The sequence below is a fragment of the Dipodomys merriami genome, unplaced genomic scaffold (assembly GCF_024711535.1).
Source record: "Dipodomys merriami isolate MVZ:Mamm:240054 unplaced genomic scaffold, mDipMer1.0.p SCAF_8, whole genome shotgun sequence".
Lineage (NCBI taxonomy): Eukaryota > Metazoa > Chordata > Mammalia > Rodentia > Heteromyidae > Dipodomys > Dipodomys merriami.
Genome location: NW_027206401.1, coordinates 41527190 through 41547965, shown reverse-complemented (window position 1 = coordinate 41547965; position 20776 = coordinate 41527190). Strand labels below are relative to the sequence as shown.

General features: G+C 37.0%; 1 protein-coding gene across 4 annotated transcripts in view; it reads left to right on the top strand.

The window, feature by feature from the left end:
• Nucleotides 1-20776, top strand: part of Klhl32 (kelch like family member 32) — a 195429-nt gene that overhangs the window by 37167 nt on the left and 137486 nt on the right. For all 4 annotated transcript variants that reach the window (XM_070010226.1, XM_070010225.1, XM_070010229.1 and 1 more), the window contains one exon: nt 10002-10095. In XM_070010226.1, the coding sequence (XP_069866327.1) occupies nt 10073-10095 (23 nt within the window). In that variant the 5' untranslated portion in view covers nt 10002-10072. The remainder of the gene's footprint in view (nt 1-10001; nt 10096-20776) is intronic.

Genomic DNA, 20776 nt, shown 5'->3' with positions numbered 1-20776 from the left:
ATAAACATAGTTGTGCTGGTAGCTTTAGTGTGGTCTTGTTTGTAAACATTTGGGTAAATGCCCAAAAGTGGGATTGCTGGATCATAGGGGAGATCTATGTGAAGTCTTTTGAGGAACCTCCATACTGCTTTCCAAAGTGGTTGAACAAGTTTACATTCCCACCAACAATGAAGTAAGGTTCCTTTCTGTCCACATCCCCTCCAGCATCTGTTGTTATTAGAGTTCTTGATTTTTGCTGTTCTAACTGGAGTGAGGTGATATCTCAATGTTGTTTTGATTTGCATTTCTTTTATGGCTAGGGATGTTGAACATTTCTTCATGTGTCTATTGGCCATCCTTCTTTCTTCTTCAGAGAAGCTTCTCTTTAAGTCTTTCGCCCACTTATTTATTGGGCAGTTGTTTCTTTGAGGATTTGTTGTTGGGTGGTTTAATTTTTTGAGTTCCAAGTATATTTTTGATATGAGACCTTTGTCCGTTGTATGGCTAGTAAAGATCTTCTCCCAATCGGTGGGCTTTCTATTGATCTTGCCAGCTATGTCATTTGCCCTGCAGAAGCTCTGCAATCTTATGCAATCCCATTTGTCCAACCTTTCTTTGATTTGTTGTGCTTCCGGGTCTCTATTCAGAAAATTTCGACCTGAGCCAAGGAGACCTAGGGTTTCTCCTATTCCATCCTGTAAGGTTTTCAGAGTGTCTGCTTTGAGTTCAAGGTCTTTGATCCATTTGGAGTTGATTCTGGTGCAGGGTGATATATAAGGATCTAGCTTTAGTTTTCTACATGTAGTTAACCAATTTTGCCAGCACCATTTACTGAAGAGGCTGTCTTTCTTCCATTCTATTGTTTTAGCTTCCTTATCGAAGATTAGATGGCTATAGGTCTGTAGGTTCATTTCTGAGTTTTCAATTCTATTCCATTGGTCCTGAGGTCTGTTCTTATGCCAATACCAAGCTGTTTTGATTACTATGGCTTTATAGTAGAGTTTGAAATTTGGTATTGATATTCCTCCAGCAGTGTTCTTTCCGTTGAGGAGCGTTTTTGCTATTCGGGGTCTTTTATTGTTCCATATGAATTTTTGGATTGCCTCCTCTATTTCCTTGAAGAATGAGGGTGGAATTTTGATAGGTATCGCGTTGAATTTGTAGATAGCCTTGGGAAGTATTGCCATTTTCACGATGTTAATCTTGCCAATCCAGGAGCATGGGAGGTTTTGCCATTTTTTAAGTTCTGTGTTGATTTCCTTTTTCAAGATTTTAAAGTTTTCATCATAGAGGTCCTTCACTTCTTTGGTTAAGTTAATTCCTAGGTATTTTATTTTTTGTGGGGCTATTACAAATGGAGTTGCTTTCCTAATTTCAGCCACACTTTTCTCATTGTTGGCATATAGAAAAGCCATTGATTTTTGGGGGTTAATTTTATAACCTGCTACTTTGCCAAAGTTTTGAATCAGCTTGAGTAATTTGGGAGTGGAGTCTATGGGATTCTTTAAATACAAGATCATGTCATCTGCAAAGAGGGAAAGTTTTATTTCTTCTTTCCCTATTTGGATCCCCTTTATGTCTGCATCTTGCCTTATTGCTGTAGCTAGGCATTCTAATACTAGATTGAAGAGAAGTGGAGAGAGTGGGCATCCTTGTCTTGTTCCTGAGTTAAGAGGAAATGGCTTTAGTTTTTCACCATTGAGTATAATGCTGGCTGTAGGTTTGTCATATACAGCCTTTATTGTATTGAGGAATGTTCCATGGATTCCTAATTTTTCCAGAACCTTCATCATAAAGGGGTGTTGGATCTTGTCAAATGCTTTTTCTGCATCTATTGAGATAACCATGTGGTTCTTATTCTTGCTCCTGTTGATGTGATGAATAATATTAATTGATTTGCGTATATTGAACCAGCTTTGCATCCCTGAAATGAATCCTGTTTGATCATGGTGTATGATTTTTTGGATGAATTGTTGAAGTCGATTGGCCAAAATTTTGTTGAGAAGTTTTGCATCAATGTTCATCAAAGAAATGGGTCTATAGTTTTCTTTCTTTGATGAGTCCCTGCCTGGTTTTGGGATGAGGGTTATGATGGCTTCATAGAATGTGTTTCCTACCTCATCATTTTATTGCTAGGTTACTGCTTATTTTTTTTGGACTGAAGGAAATACGTTAGTTAACTCATCCTCTTATGTAGATTGCTTTTCTTTTCTTCTTGTATAAACACCCCAGTAACGTTCCTATACAGATTCCTATGCACATTTATATAATTATTTTGGTGGAGTGGATTTCCAGATAGAGAATTTCTAGATAAAGATTCTGGTACATAAGAACAATTTTCCTTTTGCCAACTTAAAAATGTGCCTGTGTATATGAGAGAGCCTATTCCTGTTGGAAGAAATTGACATCTTGCTGATTTTTTTTGCTATTGTTATTACTAACTGGATTGACCTATTTTTGTTGTTGTTGTTGGTGGTGGTGGTGGTGGTCATTAGGACTGAACTCTGGGCCTGGGTGCTTTCCCCCAACTCTTCAGCTCAAGGCTAGTGCTCTATCACTTGAGCCACAGTGCCATTTCTGACTTTTTTCTGCTTTTGCGGTGCTGAGGAATCGAACCCAGGGCCTCATGCATGCAAGGCAAGCACTCTACCACTGAGCCACCTTCCCAGTCCCTGGATTGACCATTTTTGTATGGTGATTGTTCCTTTATATTTCTATTTCAATGATGTGTTTATGTTGTTTATTAATTGTGTTCTGTGGAGTGGCTCATCTTACTCTTCTCTGTGTTTAAATTCGAATGTTAGTAAATGCTCGTATGTCTTTGGACAGTTATCTATCATCATATAAATCATGGACTTGTTTTTATTTTTTTATTTTTTATTTATTTTATTTTCTTTATATATATTATATATATTTTATTGTAAAGATGCTGTACAGAGGGGTTACAGTTACATGAGTAAGAAAATTAGTACATTTCCTATTGAGCATTATTATTTCCCTCCTTTGTTTATTCCCTACCATCCCTTCCTTTCCACCTCTCCAACTCCTCCCTCTCCCCCAAGTTGTAAACTTTGTTTTCAACATAGTGTCTTGTACATCTCATTTTAAGCGAAATGAACCCCAAGATAAGGACACAAGTGGTTTTTTCTTTCTTGCTATTGTTTTTAATGTATTTATAATGTATTATGTGATTTTTTTTGTTTCTTTGGAATGTCCCTCCCCCATGGTATAACCCTTGTTTTCACTGTATTTGATTCTGGTGCCCTACATCTTGTATATACATTTTTCTAATTTGGAGAGGGGAAGGGGAAAAAAAACCAAAATGCTTAAGTAGGGATACAGGTTGACCTATTTTTTTTAAGACAGAGTCTTACTATGTAGTCTAGAGTTGTTTGAAGATCTTGATTTTCCTGCCTTAACCTCCTGATTGCTGGGATTACAGACTGCACCACCATGTCCAGCAAAGGTGTTAGTGTGTGTGTGTGTGTGTGTGTGTGTGTGTGTGTGTGTGTGTGTGTTACTACTCTTGTAATACATGTTGTATCACATCTCTCCCATTTTGATTTTTTTTTAGTGAAATACAGAAATATTTCTCTTTTTATTGTGAAAATACTGTATAGAGGGGTTACAATTACATGAGCAAGGTAATGAGTACATTTCTTATCAAGCATTGTTGCCTCCTCCTTTGTTTCCCCTTACCATCCTTTCTCATCTCTCCCCTCCCCCCTCCCCCCCCCACCTCCCCCCCCCCCGAAATATTCAGTCCCTGTTACCCATCGTTCTCCCTAGGACTCTGTCATCCAATGTTTTTGTTATCTCTCACAAATTTTAATTTGAAATATACAATCAACAGGTGTACCTGTAATATTCCATCCAGGTAATGGGAAAGAGAATCTACTCATGTTTGTTGTACTGCATACTAGTTCACGAGTGTAACATTATTTATTGTTCTAGGTGCTTTCAAACATGTAAAATGTAAAACGGCATAATAGAGAAGACCTTGACCCACTGCTTGGTGGTTCAGTGTCTTCCAAAATATTAAACTTGATTTTTACCTATTTGGCTGGCTTTTGTCTGTTTGTGCTGAGTCAACATGACCTGGTTGTCTATATGTCCTGACAACATTTAGTGAAGTCCAGCTACAAAAAAATAATAATTTCCTTCTTGATGTTTTCCCTCTTAATTATAAGAGTGTATTAAAATATATATATTTGTGTCTTATAATATTAAGAGCTTACTGCATTTCGCCTGTAATTTTTATATAATCTATCATTGTTTTAATTGTTTAGACAGGTCTTTGAAAATAGTTTTATAGCATTTTGCCAAATTTGGAATTAAAGCAGAATAATTAAGAATATAAACAGTCTTGATTTAATGATGGTTCCTTTACAATGATCATTTACTCATTCATTTTTTTTTTTTTTTTTTTTTTGCCAGTCATGGGGCCTGAGCTCTGGGCCTGGGCGCTGTCCCTCAGCTCTTCAGCTCAAGGCTAGCACTCTACCACTTGAGCCACAGCGCCACTTCTGGCTTTTTTTGCTTATGTGGTGCTGAGGAATCGAACCCAGGGCCTCATGCATGCAAGGCAAGCACTCTACCACTGAGCCACCTTCCCAGCCCTACTCATTCATTTTTATAGTGCCATGGAATGAACCTAGGGCCTTGTTCTTGCTATACAATTACCCTCATCCTGGGCTATGTCCTTAACCCTAGATTCTTTGAAACAAATTCTCTGACCAGACCCAAATTTAAGGTCTTCATGTCTCTGTCTCCCAACTGCTGGGATTAAAAATTGTTATTTGCATATATTTTTTTTACTTTGCTATGTCATGAAAGAGATAATCAATCAGTAAGGACTATTATTTGAATTTTGAAATACGATCATTACCCAGGATAGTGGTCAGCTGTTATAAATTCTCTTACTGTACTGCGCTGAGGCAGTGAGTGCTAGTTCCCAGTCAGCCATGGGATCAGGAGGAGAAAGAATTGTTATTCACTGGTTACTAAGCTATTCTATTTTGTAGGGTAGATTATTAAGTGTATTTCTGACATATGTTATTTTCAATTTACAATGGCTTTATTGGGCTATAATTCCATGATAACTGAAGAGCCTCTATACAGACTAGAATTTAGTCTTTGACACTCCTAATTCCTAGTCCTCGGATTCTGGGTTTGTTGGCGTTGTTTGTTTGTTTTTGTTGTTTGGTGCTGATACTAGGACTTGAATGCAGGATGTAGGCATTATCCCTTAGCTTTTTTGGTCAAGGCTGGCATTCTACCATTTGAGCCACAGCTCTACTTCTGGCCCTTTGCTGATGAGTTGGAGATACCAGTCTCACGAATTTTTCTATTTGGGCTTTGAACCTCAGATCTCAGTCCTTTGAGTACCTAGGATATAGGTATGAGCCATTGGTGTCTGGTTCCAAGTTTGTTGGTTTTGTTTTTATTTTGTTTTACCAACAGAGGGAAAATAACATTATCTCCCACATCAATTTATGAGAATTAAATTAAATCACTTACACAAAGTGTTGTTTATTATAATGAGTCAAACAGAGTATTTGGTTATTGTAAATGTTTCTGAATTAAAAATTAAAATAGCAATTGTTTAATTACAAGGCTTCATGGTTATAATTTCAAGAAGTTCTGAATGATTAGCCTTTATAGTGAAAGAGTTGTAGTCAGGTACCAGTGGCTCACCCTTGTAGTCCTAGCTACTCAGGAGGCTCAGATATGAGGATTGCTGTACAAAACCAGATCAGGGGGGAAAGTCCATGACGCTTGCCTTCAATCAACCACCAAAAAAGTTGGAGCTGTGCTTCAAGGGGTACAGCACTAGCCTTGAGCAAAAAAGCTCAGGAACAGAACTCAGGCCTGAGTTTAAGCCTCAAGACTGGCACAAACACATGAATAAAAACGAGCTGCAGAGTTTTCTCCAAGTAACCACTCAAAAACCCGAAAGTAGAGTTGTGGCTCAAAGTAGTAGTTGCTATGCTACCCTTGAGCAAAATGTCAGGAACAGCACCTAGGCTCTGAGTTTAAGATCTACAACTACAAAAAAATAAAAATAAAAATAAGATGACTGGGACCATTGCACAAGTCTCATTTCCTTTCAGAACTAAGAATTAGGAATTTGATGTTGAATTGGGAACAAGAAGCCCTTGAGTATATTGAAGAATTATCTAGTAACTATATGGTAATTATCTAGTATTATGCACCTAATTTTTCTTCATTAAGATCTATACTTATCATTCATAATGAGTATAAAAGTCTCTGGACCTTTTCCTGGTGTACCACTTTTCCTATGTCTTACATGTTTACTTCAGAATGTTTAATGTCTTAATGATAATGCTTTTAATTACTATGAATTGCTATTGTCAGGAGTAAGTAATATTTTTAAAACATCAGTATTAGGAGTTTAATACTAAAGCACTAATAAACAAATATATGATAAGAATAAACAGATACATACTAATCCTATACTAATTCTATATAATCCTAATTAAGACATCATAATTTTGCAGATAATACATACCTGCATAAGGAGGGTATCTTAATTTTTATATCTTATGTTTGTTGATCATCTTTCTAATCTTTCTTCTTGAAGATATCAAGACCTCTAGGACATTTGCTTCTTTTCCCCTCCTTTCACACTTTTAGGGTTTAATAAGAAATCTAAAAGATTAGTGCCACATGCTGGTGCTCACACTTGTAATCCTAGTTACTCAGAAGGCTGAAACCCAGGGATCTGTGTTCAAAGCCTGCCTGGACAGGAAAGTCCACGAGATGCTTATTTCCAACTCACCACCAAAAAGCCACAAATGAAGTTGTGGCTAGCAAAAATAGCAGAGGGACAGCACCCAGGCACTGAATACAGGCCACAGACTGGCACATACAACAACAACAACAACCATAATAATAATATATTATTATTATATTATAATAACAATATAACATAATATAATAATAATATAATAATATGCAATAATAATAATATATTAGTATTTGTCCTTTTAACTACATTGGCAATAAAGTAAAGCAAAAGTAAAAATCCATCTATATACCTATCACATCAGCAAATCAATACTCATTCCTATTTGTATATATAAATAATAAAGGAAAGCCCATTGGTGGAACCCTTGACTTCCTAATCCTTTATAAATGGAAATTTCCCTTACTAAAGAAAACTTGTGTCCTGTTTTTTAGAGCTTTTCCTGCATCTGCTAGTTCCCGGTGGTCTTAAGCTCAAAATAATCCCTATGCTAAAGAGGTATATTTTGAGATGGAACATTCTGGTACCTTTCCCTGCCTTGTTCATTTTTAGTAGTTATGCTTCAGAGAAAAATCTCCTCCTTCCTTCCCAGGTTCATTAAGCTGAGCTGAGAAGCTACTCCAATGATGCTGAAAGTTTTAACATAGGCTTTCTCCATTATTCTTTTAAAAATCTTTATTTCTTTTAAAGATATTTAGTGATGTTCGTAAACTCTCTGGACACCAAAATAGTATTTTTATTTATTCATTAGTTGGTCACAAAGCTCTTAAAGACAAGCTCAAGGACAGGACCTATTTGGAAAAGAAGAGTTGGGTCAAGACAAAGACAAAGCTGAAGACAGGAGAATGGCCTGGATCTCCCTCAGTTCACAGAAGAATTGATAGTCTTGGGTTATGAAGGAATCTATGTTCCAGTCCTGGGGAAAAAAATGCAAGGAAGGATGCTGGTGGCAGGGGAGGAGGGCTGTGTCCTGCTGGAGCATACATACAGCCATGCTGTACACTGTACACTGTCAGGAAACTTTTAATAAAAATAAATGTGTTTGTCCATAAATCTTATTCCAATATGGTACGTATTGATACGTATGATATATAATGCATATACTACTCATATATATGTGAAAATTTTTCAGTGTTGATTTATCTTTTTGTTCATCTATTTTTTTGCGGGGTGGAGGTGGAGGTCCTGGGGATTGAACTCAGGGACTGGGTGTTGTCTCTGAGCTTTTGTGCTCAGAGCTAGCACTCAACCACTTGACCCACAGCTCTACTTCTAGTGACTTATCTTTAAGTCATTTTTAACTGACCTTTAAAGTAGTATCCTTGTGGGTACTTCTCCAAAAATAATGAATAAAGAAAATAGAGTTCACTAAATTCTGTATTTTATAGGAGATTATAATTAGGTAATTTGGGAGGAAAAGTAATTTAGTGTTAGGTCTCAAAACAATAAATGTCTGTTTTAATTTTCTAAGTTTTAATATAATAACTATTATGTTTAAAATATCTGAAAAAATAGAATTTGATGTGTTCTTTAATTGTTTGGTGTTTTGCTTTGTGTTCTTTAATAATGAATCTAGTAAAATTTTAGTTTGCCTGGCTTAGGGTTTTTTTAAAAACTGAAGCCTTCAAAAGAACATTTTCACTTCTCTGTTATAAAAGATGGTCCTTATAACTTTAAACTTTAACTGTTCATGTCTGTTATGCTTGTTTAATGCTATCACTGGCTGGAGTTTATAACCCAGATTCTGAAAGGAAACTGTAGCAACAACAGGTTGCTAAGCAAGTCTCTCAGTTAATTAAACAGCATGTCTAGAATTATTCTGGTTGTTCAATCATGATGGATCACTGTTCAATCATAGTGCTCACTTCTAGATTTACATTAGAAATAAATGCACATATATCTATTCACATTATTTAAAAAGCAACAGAAGAATTGGAAGATACAATAGTAAGAAAAGTATTTGAAACAACATAATAATTGATAATAATGAAATACTAGGTTATTATGTATTACATGACATATAATTCAACCATACCAATGGAAGGTTTGTGTAAAAAATTTAAATAGTGTATTTTAGTCAGATTGAAAAATTATAGCATTCTTTGTTATTCAAATGAGTAGAAATAGGCACAGTTTCACATATTCTTTTCATAAATGGTTTTACCCTGTTATTGCCTTTCAAAAATAAAATTGAGACAGAAGGAAATCTATTCAACTTTTCCAGATTGTAATTAATTTAGTCAGTTGCATGCATTAGAAAATGGATGTAAGGCCCCCTCATATGAGTTTTAAGTACAGCCATGGACCAGGTCCCAGACTATTCAGATAATTCTTTTTCCCCTTAATGTTACACCAAATTAAAAACAAAGGCAAAGGTGGGGAATGGGGGCTAAATGAGTAAGAACTACATAGCCAAGGAAAAATTTCAAGCCTGATAAGTACATCCTGTTCTATATTTCAGTTATGCTAATCCTGAATCTCATGTAGCATGCATTTTCATTTCCTACTAATTTTCATTCTCTGTGTGTGCTGTTTTTATTTTCATCTAGTTTTCAGAAACTTCCTGCTTGAACAGAAAAGTATCTTTCTATATATGCTCAGCCAAGAGATACTTGATCTTAACTTGATTTCACTAACATGTTTGGAAGGACAGTAAAATCTCTATGAAAGACAAATAACTAGTATTTATGATCATTATAGCTTATCTTATCAAATTTTAATTTTTCTAAAGGGCTAGTTTGTTGTTGGTGGTGGTGGTGATGGTGATGGTTATGGGACTTGAACTGAACGCTTGCTTGGAAGCTGTCCCTGAGCTTTTGTGCTAAAGGCTAGCTCTCTATTATTTGAGCCACAGCTCCACTTCCAGTTATCTGATGGTTATTTGGAGACAATAGTCTTATAGACTTTCCTTCCCAAGCTGACTTCGAACCATGATCCTCAGATCTCAGCCTCCTAAGTAACTAGAATTACAGATGTGAGCCACCAGCTCATATCTTAAGCTATTTGATATTTTTAACTCCAGTCTTTACTTAGCTATCATTGATTCTCAAATATATTTTGCTTCTTTGTCTTTAATGTGAAAAACCTAAAATTTTAAGAACATAGAGGATCATTGCATGTTAAAAGAACATGGTTTCAGGATGTCATATATTCATTGTAAAACTTTGCCACCTTTTTCCTCAGGATTCTAAAGCTTCTACATCATGACTTTCTTTGCATTTAGCTCAATATTCTCTTCATTCTTGTCTTTCAGTCAAGCTGGAATGATTTCTGACTTCTCTGAAAACCTCTAAGTGTGAGACTCTGAGGAACTCAGGCTGGAGAATGCCATCTGAACATTGCCTCAGGTAGGTCTTGTAAGACAACGTCCTTGCTTAGTGTAGCAAACCCTAAAAGAATCAAACAACATATTTTAGAACCAAGTACAGACCAAGGGCTGAACATATATTTGAAGAAATGAACAAGCCAGTGGGAACATTTGTGATTTTAGTGTTGACTATAACCTACCTGTTCTAACCTAAAAATGTTTCACAGGTCTTTGAATGGTATGACCTTTTGATCTCTTATCTAGAATGTTAATCCCCTTGAGCAAAAAATATCCTAATATAAAGGTATTTGACTTCAAAAAATAACATCCAGCCATTGGTGGCTCTGGTCTAAAATCCTAGCTACTTAGAAAACTGAGATCGGGGCCATCCAAGTTCAAAGCCATCTCTGGCAGAAATGTTCTTGAGACCCTTTCCCAAGCAAGAGCTGGGTAGAGTGCCATGCATCTGTTCTCTTAACTATCATAGGAAGCCCAAAATAGGTGGCCAGTGGCCCAGGCATGCACTTGGGGAGGAAGTAAGACATTATCTCAAAAATAACCAGTAGAAAAAGGTGTGCACCCATGGCTCAGCAATAAGCACCTGCTTAGCAAGTGTAAAGCCCTGAGTTCAACCCCCAGTACTGTAGAAGAAGAAAAGTTAGAAAATTATCCATGTACACAAACATTGTCCCTGTTAAATAATCACCCTGGAGAATGTAATACTTATTTTCAAAAGCTTGATGATAGTATTTTCTGGTTTCTCAGACAAGTATGGTATGATTTCTTTAAATCATTGAGTAGATGCTCCTTGAGCTAAGTATTCTACTTGATGCAGAGGATCTAGCAATGAATAAAATAGGTTCTTCTATCAAACTTAATATTTCATAGGAAAAAAGACATTAAAAAAATAACCATACCAATCCCAAGTAAGTGTACCTATAAAAATTTCTCTGAAGAAGTACTGGGTAACTACAGTAAGAAACTGCCTTTATGAACAAATGCTCTATACTCCCACATCTGAAGGATGAGATGATTGAGGAAATGCTCTTTTGGCACATTCTAAAAACTAAGGGATGGTTAGTAAAAAAAAATTATGGAATTGATTTGAATATTCTCATTGGAGATATGTCTTAATTATCATCTGAGGAAATAAGCAAAAGCTCTCCAGACAGAAGAAGAGATGTGATAAAGCTGAAGAATACATTTCTTTTAGCTGTTCTTTTTTTTTTTTTAAACAGTTTTGTAACAGTATTAGAGCTTGAACTCAGGGGCTTGAATTAAACTTTCTTGTTCATTGCTGGTACTCTGCCACTTGAACCATAACTCCAGCATTTTACTGGAGATGGAGTCACACAGACTTTTTCTGCCCTGGCTGGCTTTGAAACACAATCCTCCAGGTCTCAGCCTATTGAGTAACTAGGATTTTTGGTGCAAACCACCAGTGTCCAGCTGAGAATACACATCTTAAGAACTGGATATATTGGGTGCCAGGGACTTACACCTATAATCCTAGCTACTCGGGAAGTTAAGATCAGAGGATGGTGGTTTGAAGCCAGCCTAGAAAGGAAAGTTCATGAGAGCCAGAAGTGGAACTGTGGCTCAAGTGGTAAAGTGCTAGCCATTACCACTTCAAGGATAACACCCAGACCTCTGGGCTCAAGCCCCAGGATCGGCACACACACACACACACACACACACACACACACACACACACACACACACACACACACACACACACACACACACACACACACACACACACACACACACACACACACACGATTTGGGAATGACTATTAAGGTTAAGACCAGCTTTCTTCCATGTCTCTGAAACCATTAGACTTGATCAATTCTAAAAATATGTCCACAAATCATATTACTACAGCAAATGTCTAGCTTCTGTACTCCTCATTGAACTTTGGCACTCAAGCAGTATTTCTCAATGGAGGATGTATTTTTTTGTTACCAGGAGCAAGGATACAATTGACATTTAGTGGGTAGAGGCCAGGAATCTGCAAAACATCTTGAAAATATAAGATAGGTCCCCACAGCCCAGACCAATCGAGCACAGAAGGTCAGTAATATTGAGGCAGAGAAACCCTACTGTAGATCTGGTGTCCAGCCGAACAGTGCATGGGTGGCCATGCTATCATCTGTCTGGCACCACCTCAGCCAAGTCATTTATCTCTGGCTTCCAGGATCACTGTGTACGACCTTTAAAATGACTTTTTGTTTTCAGTGTGCCATCTTGGTTTTTATTCATAACTCTCATACTACTATCATCTGTCCTCTATGGTACAATTATCTCTAGAATGGTTTTCCCTTCCCTGCTTCAAGGCAAAGCCTTCCCTACCCCACATCTCAACTCTTTACCCTGCAGTGTGGGACTACAACATGGACAGATGTACCACTGTGCCCCCTCTCTCATCCACAAAGCTCTGCACACATCCTGACTTTCTTGAACTCTCCTGTGGCCTGAGGACCACTTCTCTTGCAGACCCTTCAGATGGTACCATTGTGACTTCTTCACATCCCATTGAGTTCATTCATTTGGTCCTGAGACCCAGCGTTTTCTAGATCATTCTTTATTCCCCAGATTTGTTGTTTGAGAAAGCCACAACAGAAAGCAAATATATGCTCTTTTAAAAGTGGCACACTTTATCTCTTTCTCTTCTTCTCCTAGCTAGGATCAAGGTCATTTCTCTTCCTGCACAGAGCAAGCACTTTAGCCCCTGGCTTTGCAGTCCTCCTCTTCACAAGTCCTTTAAAATCTTCTAGGCCCTTCTGAGTCAGCTTGGAAGAGCTGTCCACTACCACAGCCCTGGAATGCTCAATTAGCTTGTTTCCAAAACCCTTTGTGTCATGTTAGCCACCCATGATCACACATTGGACCTTGTTGTCACTAATATTTGCCTCATTTGTAACCCTTATCGTAGCCTCCTCTCCTTCTAGCTTGCAGTGTTGTCTGCCTCAGTGCAGAATTGTTCTCTGACCTCATTGCAATCTGTCGACTACTGGACATACTAGTTTCTACCAATCTATCAACACTTTCTCACATTGCCCTTACTAAATTCCTTATATCCCTATTCTTAATATTGTTTAAATATTATTCTTAATTTGTCTCAGAAAAATCCCAATCTAGACAAACCCAACTATCTGCCTATCGTATCATATCTTCCTATCAATTATTTACCTGCCATAATGTCCAGTGGAGAATGGTTCATAAAATTTTTGTGTTTACAAAGCCAGAAATATAGAGTTTAAGCATGAATGTCTGGTGCATCTATTCCTATTTGGCACAGTCCTTTCCCACAGTGAAGCCCGGTCTTGCTTCTGTGCTTTAAGTTTCCTCTTCTGAACAACTTTCGTTGGCTGTCATTTAAATATGCTCTTGAGGCACAGCTGTTTCTGCTACCCTTTCAGTACAGATGATTCATTCATTTATATCTCTAGCCAAAACTTCCTGAGCTCCAAATTCATGAATCTAACTACATATTTCCACCTGCATTTGGGAATCTTTGAGACAACCCAAAATTAACATGTTCCAAACTGAATTTAACATTTTCCTCTTCTACAGTTCAGATCTTCACTATTCATCTATCCTGGGAATATCATGTGGCACAAATCAGAAATATGTGTCTTTGTGGAGGTCTACTTTCTATTTACCACACATCTGATCCTCCAGATCTAATCACCAAAGCTTGTAGGTTTCTCCTCTAAATAGCTTTCAATCCCTGCTCTGAAACTTGATTCCCGTACTCTATTCTGAGGCTCAAGTCCATAATTCACCTGAACTACAGCCAGAGTCCAGAACTATTCTAGTCTGTTCCAGAACTGCTTTTGGTACTGCCACCTGAGTGACGTTTTCAATGACTTCTCATGGTTCTTAGGATATCCTTACGGAGACAATTTGCATGATGGGCTCCAGAACATACTGAACAGGCCTCTCCTACTTGGACAGGCCTTTATGCTTAGGGGTCTTTCAGCCGTTATCTTTTCTGTAAAATGAAAGGGCCATGCTTTCTCTTACCATAGAATCATAGTATTTTCTACTCTCCTAAATGGGAAATTTCCCCTCAGCCCTTGTTTATTTATTTTGCCAGGGCCACTTGTTCGATTCTTCAGCCTGCGTCTCAAGTATTTTTTCTTCAAGAAGGCTAGATTACTTCATGTGTAACTTCCCTGCTATAGTGAATTTTGCTGCCACCATGTCTTGGCTTGCTTATCATTTTATCCCCAGTATCTAGTTGAATACCTATTTGTCCAGTGAATGAATGAGGGGAGGATGAAAATCAATGTATTTACAGTCAAGTTCCTTTGTGTGTAATCTTTATTTTTTAGTCCTTTTCCAAACATATTGTAGCTTCTTAGTTTGTCAGTGTGGACATTGCAATTCACTGTTAGACTTCATTTTTTTTTTGGGGGGGGGGTCCTGTCGTGGGCCTGAACTCTGGCCTGGGTGCTGTCCCTCAGCTCTTCAGCTCAAGGCTAGCGCTCTACCACTTGAGCCACAGCACCACTTCCAGCTTTTTTCTTTTTGCTTATGTGGTGCTGAGGAATGAACCCAGGGCCTCATGCATGGAAGGCAAGCGCTCTACCACTGAACTACCTTCCCAGCCCTAGACTTCATTTTTTAAAAGAATTTATAAAGTATAACGTGTTAGTTATTATACTTGTCACTGAGAAAATTCCCAAAATGCCCGACAGAGAAGGAGGATTTATTTTGGCTCATGACTTCTGAATGTTCCATCCAGAGTAGCTGGGCCCAGGTGCCTGGGTAGAACATCATGACAGCAGATGTTTGTGGCAGAGGAGGTTCTTTACCTCTTTGTGGACAGGAAGCAGAGGAAACCATTATAGAAAGGGACTAGGGCAAGCAGACCCCACACTGATAGACTTTCCCCAACTAGGCCCCAACTCCCACTTTTCATTACTTCCCAACAAGGTTATAATGTCATAATATACATATATGGAATTTTTTGTGTTACTGGAGTTTAAACCTATTTGCCATGCAAGTACTCTACCACTTGAACCATTCACCAGTCCATTTTTGTGTTAGTTATTTTTTAAGATATTGTAAGATCACTACATGCTCACATTGGCTTACACTGCCTCCCGACAATGCTGGGATGTCAGTACACACCATCACACTCAACTATTAATGAGCATGAAGTCACACAAATTTTTGATTTTGGCTTGAGCTGGCTTTGAATTACAATTCCCTAATCTCCACCAGGCTGGAATCACTTTGCCCAATTTCATAACACTTTGAAGCCATATAAGGATGACTCCATTAGACCAGAGGGATTAATTTATTAGCAGCACCCCCATAATCTAATTTCTCTGGGAGTGAGATATGAGATCTATCTCACGGACATATCCAAAGGTATATATTTTGTTTTATCTCCTAAGCAATTCTCAACCTAATCAAATTGACAAACAAAATTAGCCATCACAAAATTTTATAAAAGTAAAATTAAGTTCCATTATAGGGTCTTTTAACAGTCTGTTTACTTAAATAGAATTCTTTTAACATTAAAATATTTGTATAAAATATTCTGACTTTTTGAAGTGATTAGAACATTCATGTGATAATTTATCAGCATATCAAATTGACATTATCAAACATAATTTTATAACCACTTAAGAAATGGTTATAAGAAATGAGACTAAAGGAAAGATTCTGGTTTTTATGAGAAAGAACTGAAGGTGTTTGTGTCATTTGACTGTTTTTGACGTGTAAGAATATGATGTAAGAATATGTAAGAATATGATGTAAGAATATGATAGCATTATTTGAAAATTTCCCTCATTTTTTAAAATATTGAGTTAATTGGGAACTTGAATAGTAGGTAAACACTGATATAGAAATTCACTTGAGTGGTACCAAAAGTTACTTGAGTTGGGCGCCGGTGGCTCATCTCTGTAATACTAGCTACTCAGGAGGCTGAGATCTGAGGATCATGATTTGAAGGCAGCCCACGCAGGAAGTTCTGTGAGACTCTTATCTCCAATACTCAGAAACATGTGGAACGCTGTGGAAGAATTCTAGCCTTGAGCAAAAGAAGTTCAGGAACAGAACCCAAGTCCAGAGTTCAAGCATCATTTGATTTTTTTTTTAATTTGAAGTGCAGATATTTAAAGGCAGGTAGCTCTCTTGGAATTCATATCTTTCAAATTGAATGAACCCAGTCAAACTTTATTCTATGAAAATGAAATCGTGCAGAATTTCCATTATCAAAAATGTCAACTCTCCAAAATGAAAGTAGCAATTCTCAATAAAGTAGTGATTCTCTCTGAGCAGGGTGTACAATGTATGAACATCGTGCTCTGCATTTAATTTATTAGTTTTCGTGATTGGTTCCAGAATGAGTGTGACAGGCTTGAAGTCATGAATAGGCCTGTTCCCTGAGAACTCATTTATTAATCTCTCCATTACTGGATGCTGACTTATGGCTGATCAAGTGGTTTCTCCTTGGCATTTCTAAAAAGCAATCTACTGCTCAGGGAGTCTGAGACTTCCCACTGTGGCACCAGGGGCTGGGCTCAGCCCTGTGAAATGACTCAAACCACAGTCCTCATGGGCAGTCTGATTGGGGTCACCTGAAGCCCTTATTGGGTTCAGGTGTAAAGAAATAGTAGCAAGCATATGTGTTATATATATATATATATATATATATATATATATATATATAATGTAATAATATATTAAATATGTTCTAATATAGCACAGCATTAAACAAATCATAAAAAGAAACAACCAAATTAATTTTAGCACTATATTACAGATAGCCCAGTGTGCCCAAGGTATCATAATTTAAACACACAATCACTTAAAAATATTAATAGTTTGTGTTCTTTTCCATATCACCTTTGACATCCAGTATGCATATTCCCCTCAGTTAAAGTTTAGTTCTTAACTGGTTAAATAAAAACATAGAAACTTAAATGTAACCCCTCTGTACATCACCTCTATAATAACAATAACATAAATTTAAAAATATAGAGAAAATTTACATAATACCTGGCTATACATAATGTTTTGATCTATGTATATGTTGTATGATGTTTAGATCAGCTTAAACATCTTTATCTCCTCAAATGTTTGTCATTTCTCTGTGTACAGTGCAGTATTGTTATCTAGGGCACCCTACTGTGCAACAGTCCACCAGAGCTTCCTGCTCATTTCTAGCTGTAAATTAGCCTCATTTCTCAACTTTTCCCTATCCCACATCCCTTCCTATTTTCCCAACCTCTGGAGACTACAAATGTACTCTGAACTTCTTTGAGATCAAATTCTTTAACATCTACAATTAAGAGAGATCATTCAGTATTCTAATATACAACTAAGCACATCTACATTTGTGTGTGTGCATGTATGTGCACATGTGCTAGTACTGAGGCTTGAATTCAGGGCCTGGGTGCAATCCCTTAGCTTTTTTCACTCAAGGCTGGTGCTCTAACACTTGAGCCACACTGCTACTTCCAGCATTTTGGTACTTAATTGGAAATAGTGAGTTTCAAGGACTTTCCTGCCAAGGCTGGTTTCAAACTGTGATCCTCAGATCTCAGTCTCCTGAGTAGCTAGGATTACAGGCGTGAGCTACCAGCACCAGGCTCCACATCTCAATTTGGACAAGCCATATTGGGAGTCTCCAGTGGCCAGGGGTTCCTGTAAGGGACAATGCATTTCTTTCTTTTTTAATGAGTTTTTTGATTGAGAAAATACCGTACAGAGGGGTTACAATTACATGAGCAAGGTAATGAGTACATTTCTTATCAAGCATTGTTGCCTCCTCCTTTGTTTATCCCCTACCATCCATGTCCTCCCATCTCCATGACTATAATCCCTCCCCCGCACCCACAATGCATTTCTTGAGGCCATGAGAGCAGCACATATTGGAATTGCACTGGATAAGGGTGGGCACTTCCGGGGCTTGAACTCAGGGCTTGGACATGGTCCTTCATCTTTTGCTTGTACCATGTCAGCTACAGCTCTTCTTATATCTTTTTGGTGGTTAATTGTAGATAAAAGTTTCGCAGACTTTCCTGCCAGGCTGGCTTCAAACATAATCCTCAGATCTCAAGCTAGATTGCGGTGAGCAACAGTATCATTGCTACTTGTAAATGTGAAGAGGCAACATTTCTGCCATAGATTTTTCCCAATTTTATATTGTACTCAAATTTGTACCCCTTCAAGAAATATAGCCGCCTCTTTTATGTATTTTTAGTAATTTAGAAGTTATTTAGGAAGCTTCATGACAGTTTTTCCTTTGTTTCCTAATTGGTAAAGGATATTCCTCTAGTTTTTGAGATGTACTTTGCTAGTCTGAATATGTTATAGATGCTAAAGGAACTGACTGTAACTGTGTGTCCTCTTTATACTTTTACTTAAGCATAATAATTGTAGTCTTTTATTCATTCCTCTCTCTGGTTTATAAATGAACTTTTGGCCTTCTAGCTGTGTTCTGTGGCCATTGAACCTTAGTTTCTAGAAATTTAAGGCCTTTGACAGATTTAAGTCTGAGAATTCAGTGTGGAGTTACTTTGAGAATTCAGTAATAACTTGTTGATTAATAGACCTTTATTTCTTGCCAAATGTTGGCGTATTTGTTTCTGCTTTTAAGAATTACTAACATATTGGCTCCAAAATATTTGAGATCTTGTGCCAAGTGTTGTCTTAAATATTTAGCTTGTTAGTTCCTTGAGCTTGAATATTTCCAGCCAAGCTGAATGATCCTGTGAAATTGGAGCATCATTATTATTTCTGATCTTAGCCTTTGTTCCTTGCCAAATTTCAGTTTATAGTTGCTCTTTCCCTACCAATATTTACTCATTCTCAACAGATATCTGAAATGCCAATAGTGACTCCGTCTCAATGATAAGGACATGAATTTTGGCACTGCATTTGGAAAATCAGTAAGGAAATATTTCAAGGCAATTATTTTAATATGTTCATGTTCCACCACAAATGAACATTTTAAAATACATTTATGTAGCATTTAAGTTGCTACATGAGAGGAGAAAAAGAAGTCATAACATTTACAATAATAATGTAGAGAGGCTGGGAATGTGGCCTAGTGGTAGAGTGCTTACCTTGCATGCATGCAGCCCTGGGTTCAATTCCTTAGTACCACATAAATAGAAAAAGCCAGAAGTGGCTGTGCTGTGGCTCAAGTAGTAGAGCGCTAGCCTTGAGCAAAAGAAACTTAGTGTCCAGGACCTGAATTCAAGTCCAGGACTGGTAGTAGTAATAATAATAATAATATTCTACAGTAATAAAAATCAATTCTCTATCCCCAAACTTTTATTCTAGTACCAAGATAAATGTTTCTGAAATATGATTTCAAAGTTATTATTTTTATTTTATATTATTATATTCATTAACTGTTTAAGAATGATAAAAACTATACAGTTACAACATTAAGACAGAGTTTTGTGATTTGTCTTTACTTAAGCATCCATTTTGGAGAGCTTCTTGACAGAATATCTTTTTAAGTGGAAGAGGCATCATATTCTTATGTTCTTGGTTATACTTTCATTTTTAAATTAATTTTGTTATCTTAATAGTTGTGCAAAGGAGTTTTAACTCAAAATGTCAGTTTATGAGCACAATGCATCTTAATCAATGTCACCCTTTCATCCTTCTCCCTCATGGTGTTATGATTTCAAATGCTTGATCTTAGATTTTTTTTATTTTCTTGACTGTAAAATACAGATAACAATAGAACCTGTCTCCTAAGACTGTTATGCAAACTAAATAAATTAATCATTATAAATTATAAAGAATAGTTCCTTGACTATAACAAGCACTGTGTTTGTTAAATGCATAAAAATGATATTCTTTTAGGAAAGACTTTTCAGACTGTACTAAAGCTGCCCTGAACTAATACATTTCTGTTATACACTGTTTCCTCTTTTCTTTGAGTAATGCTAATGAATCGTATTCTTGGCTCTATGGAAAAATTATAAAGAAAAACTATGTGTGCTTCTGAAATTGCCTTCAATGACTGATTTTACAAGTTCTATCTACAGCTAAGCAATAGCTAAGCCATTGATGAATATGTCAGTGTCAGTAACCATTTCAGAACTCACTGCCCCATTGTAACTGAAAATAATCCTCCTATTTCCCATAGGACTTCCTATATCATCACCCTGTCAAGCTCCTTCCTTTCTGTACTGCTGGAATTTCTGATGCTTCCCAGTCAAAAGTGTCTTACTGACTACCCTCTAGCACTTCATGGGAAGCACTTGGTTAATTTTAAGGTGATTTGTACTTTACTATAACTAGCACACAGGCTAGGCAAAGCCAACCGTGTTAGCAAGGCTGAGGTTGATCTGGCTTCCCCAAGCAGCAGTTGAGTGATGGAGTGTAGGAAAAGCAATGTGCAATTATTTTCATTATATCTTTACTCAGCTCTTGGACATTCTGCTGTCCACACACAGGGCTGGAAGGCTCTCTGCTCTTTAGGAGAGAGCTCAACCAGTGCAACCCAGAAATATTGTTGATCCAAGCTGAAATTGTCAATAGCTGTCTAAGTTCAGTTTGCATTTTGTGTTTATAGAATTATTTTTATAACGATTTGAGGACATTCTTGTTTCTCCTAGGAATTTTGAAAGAACATAAAGATATTTGTTTTAGGATGAGGTACGACAGGAAGGAATATATTTAATGTAAATGTAAAGGAATATATTTAATGTAAAGGTTGGAAGTCGTAGAA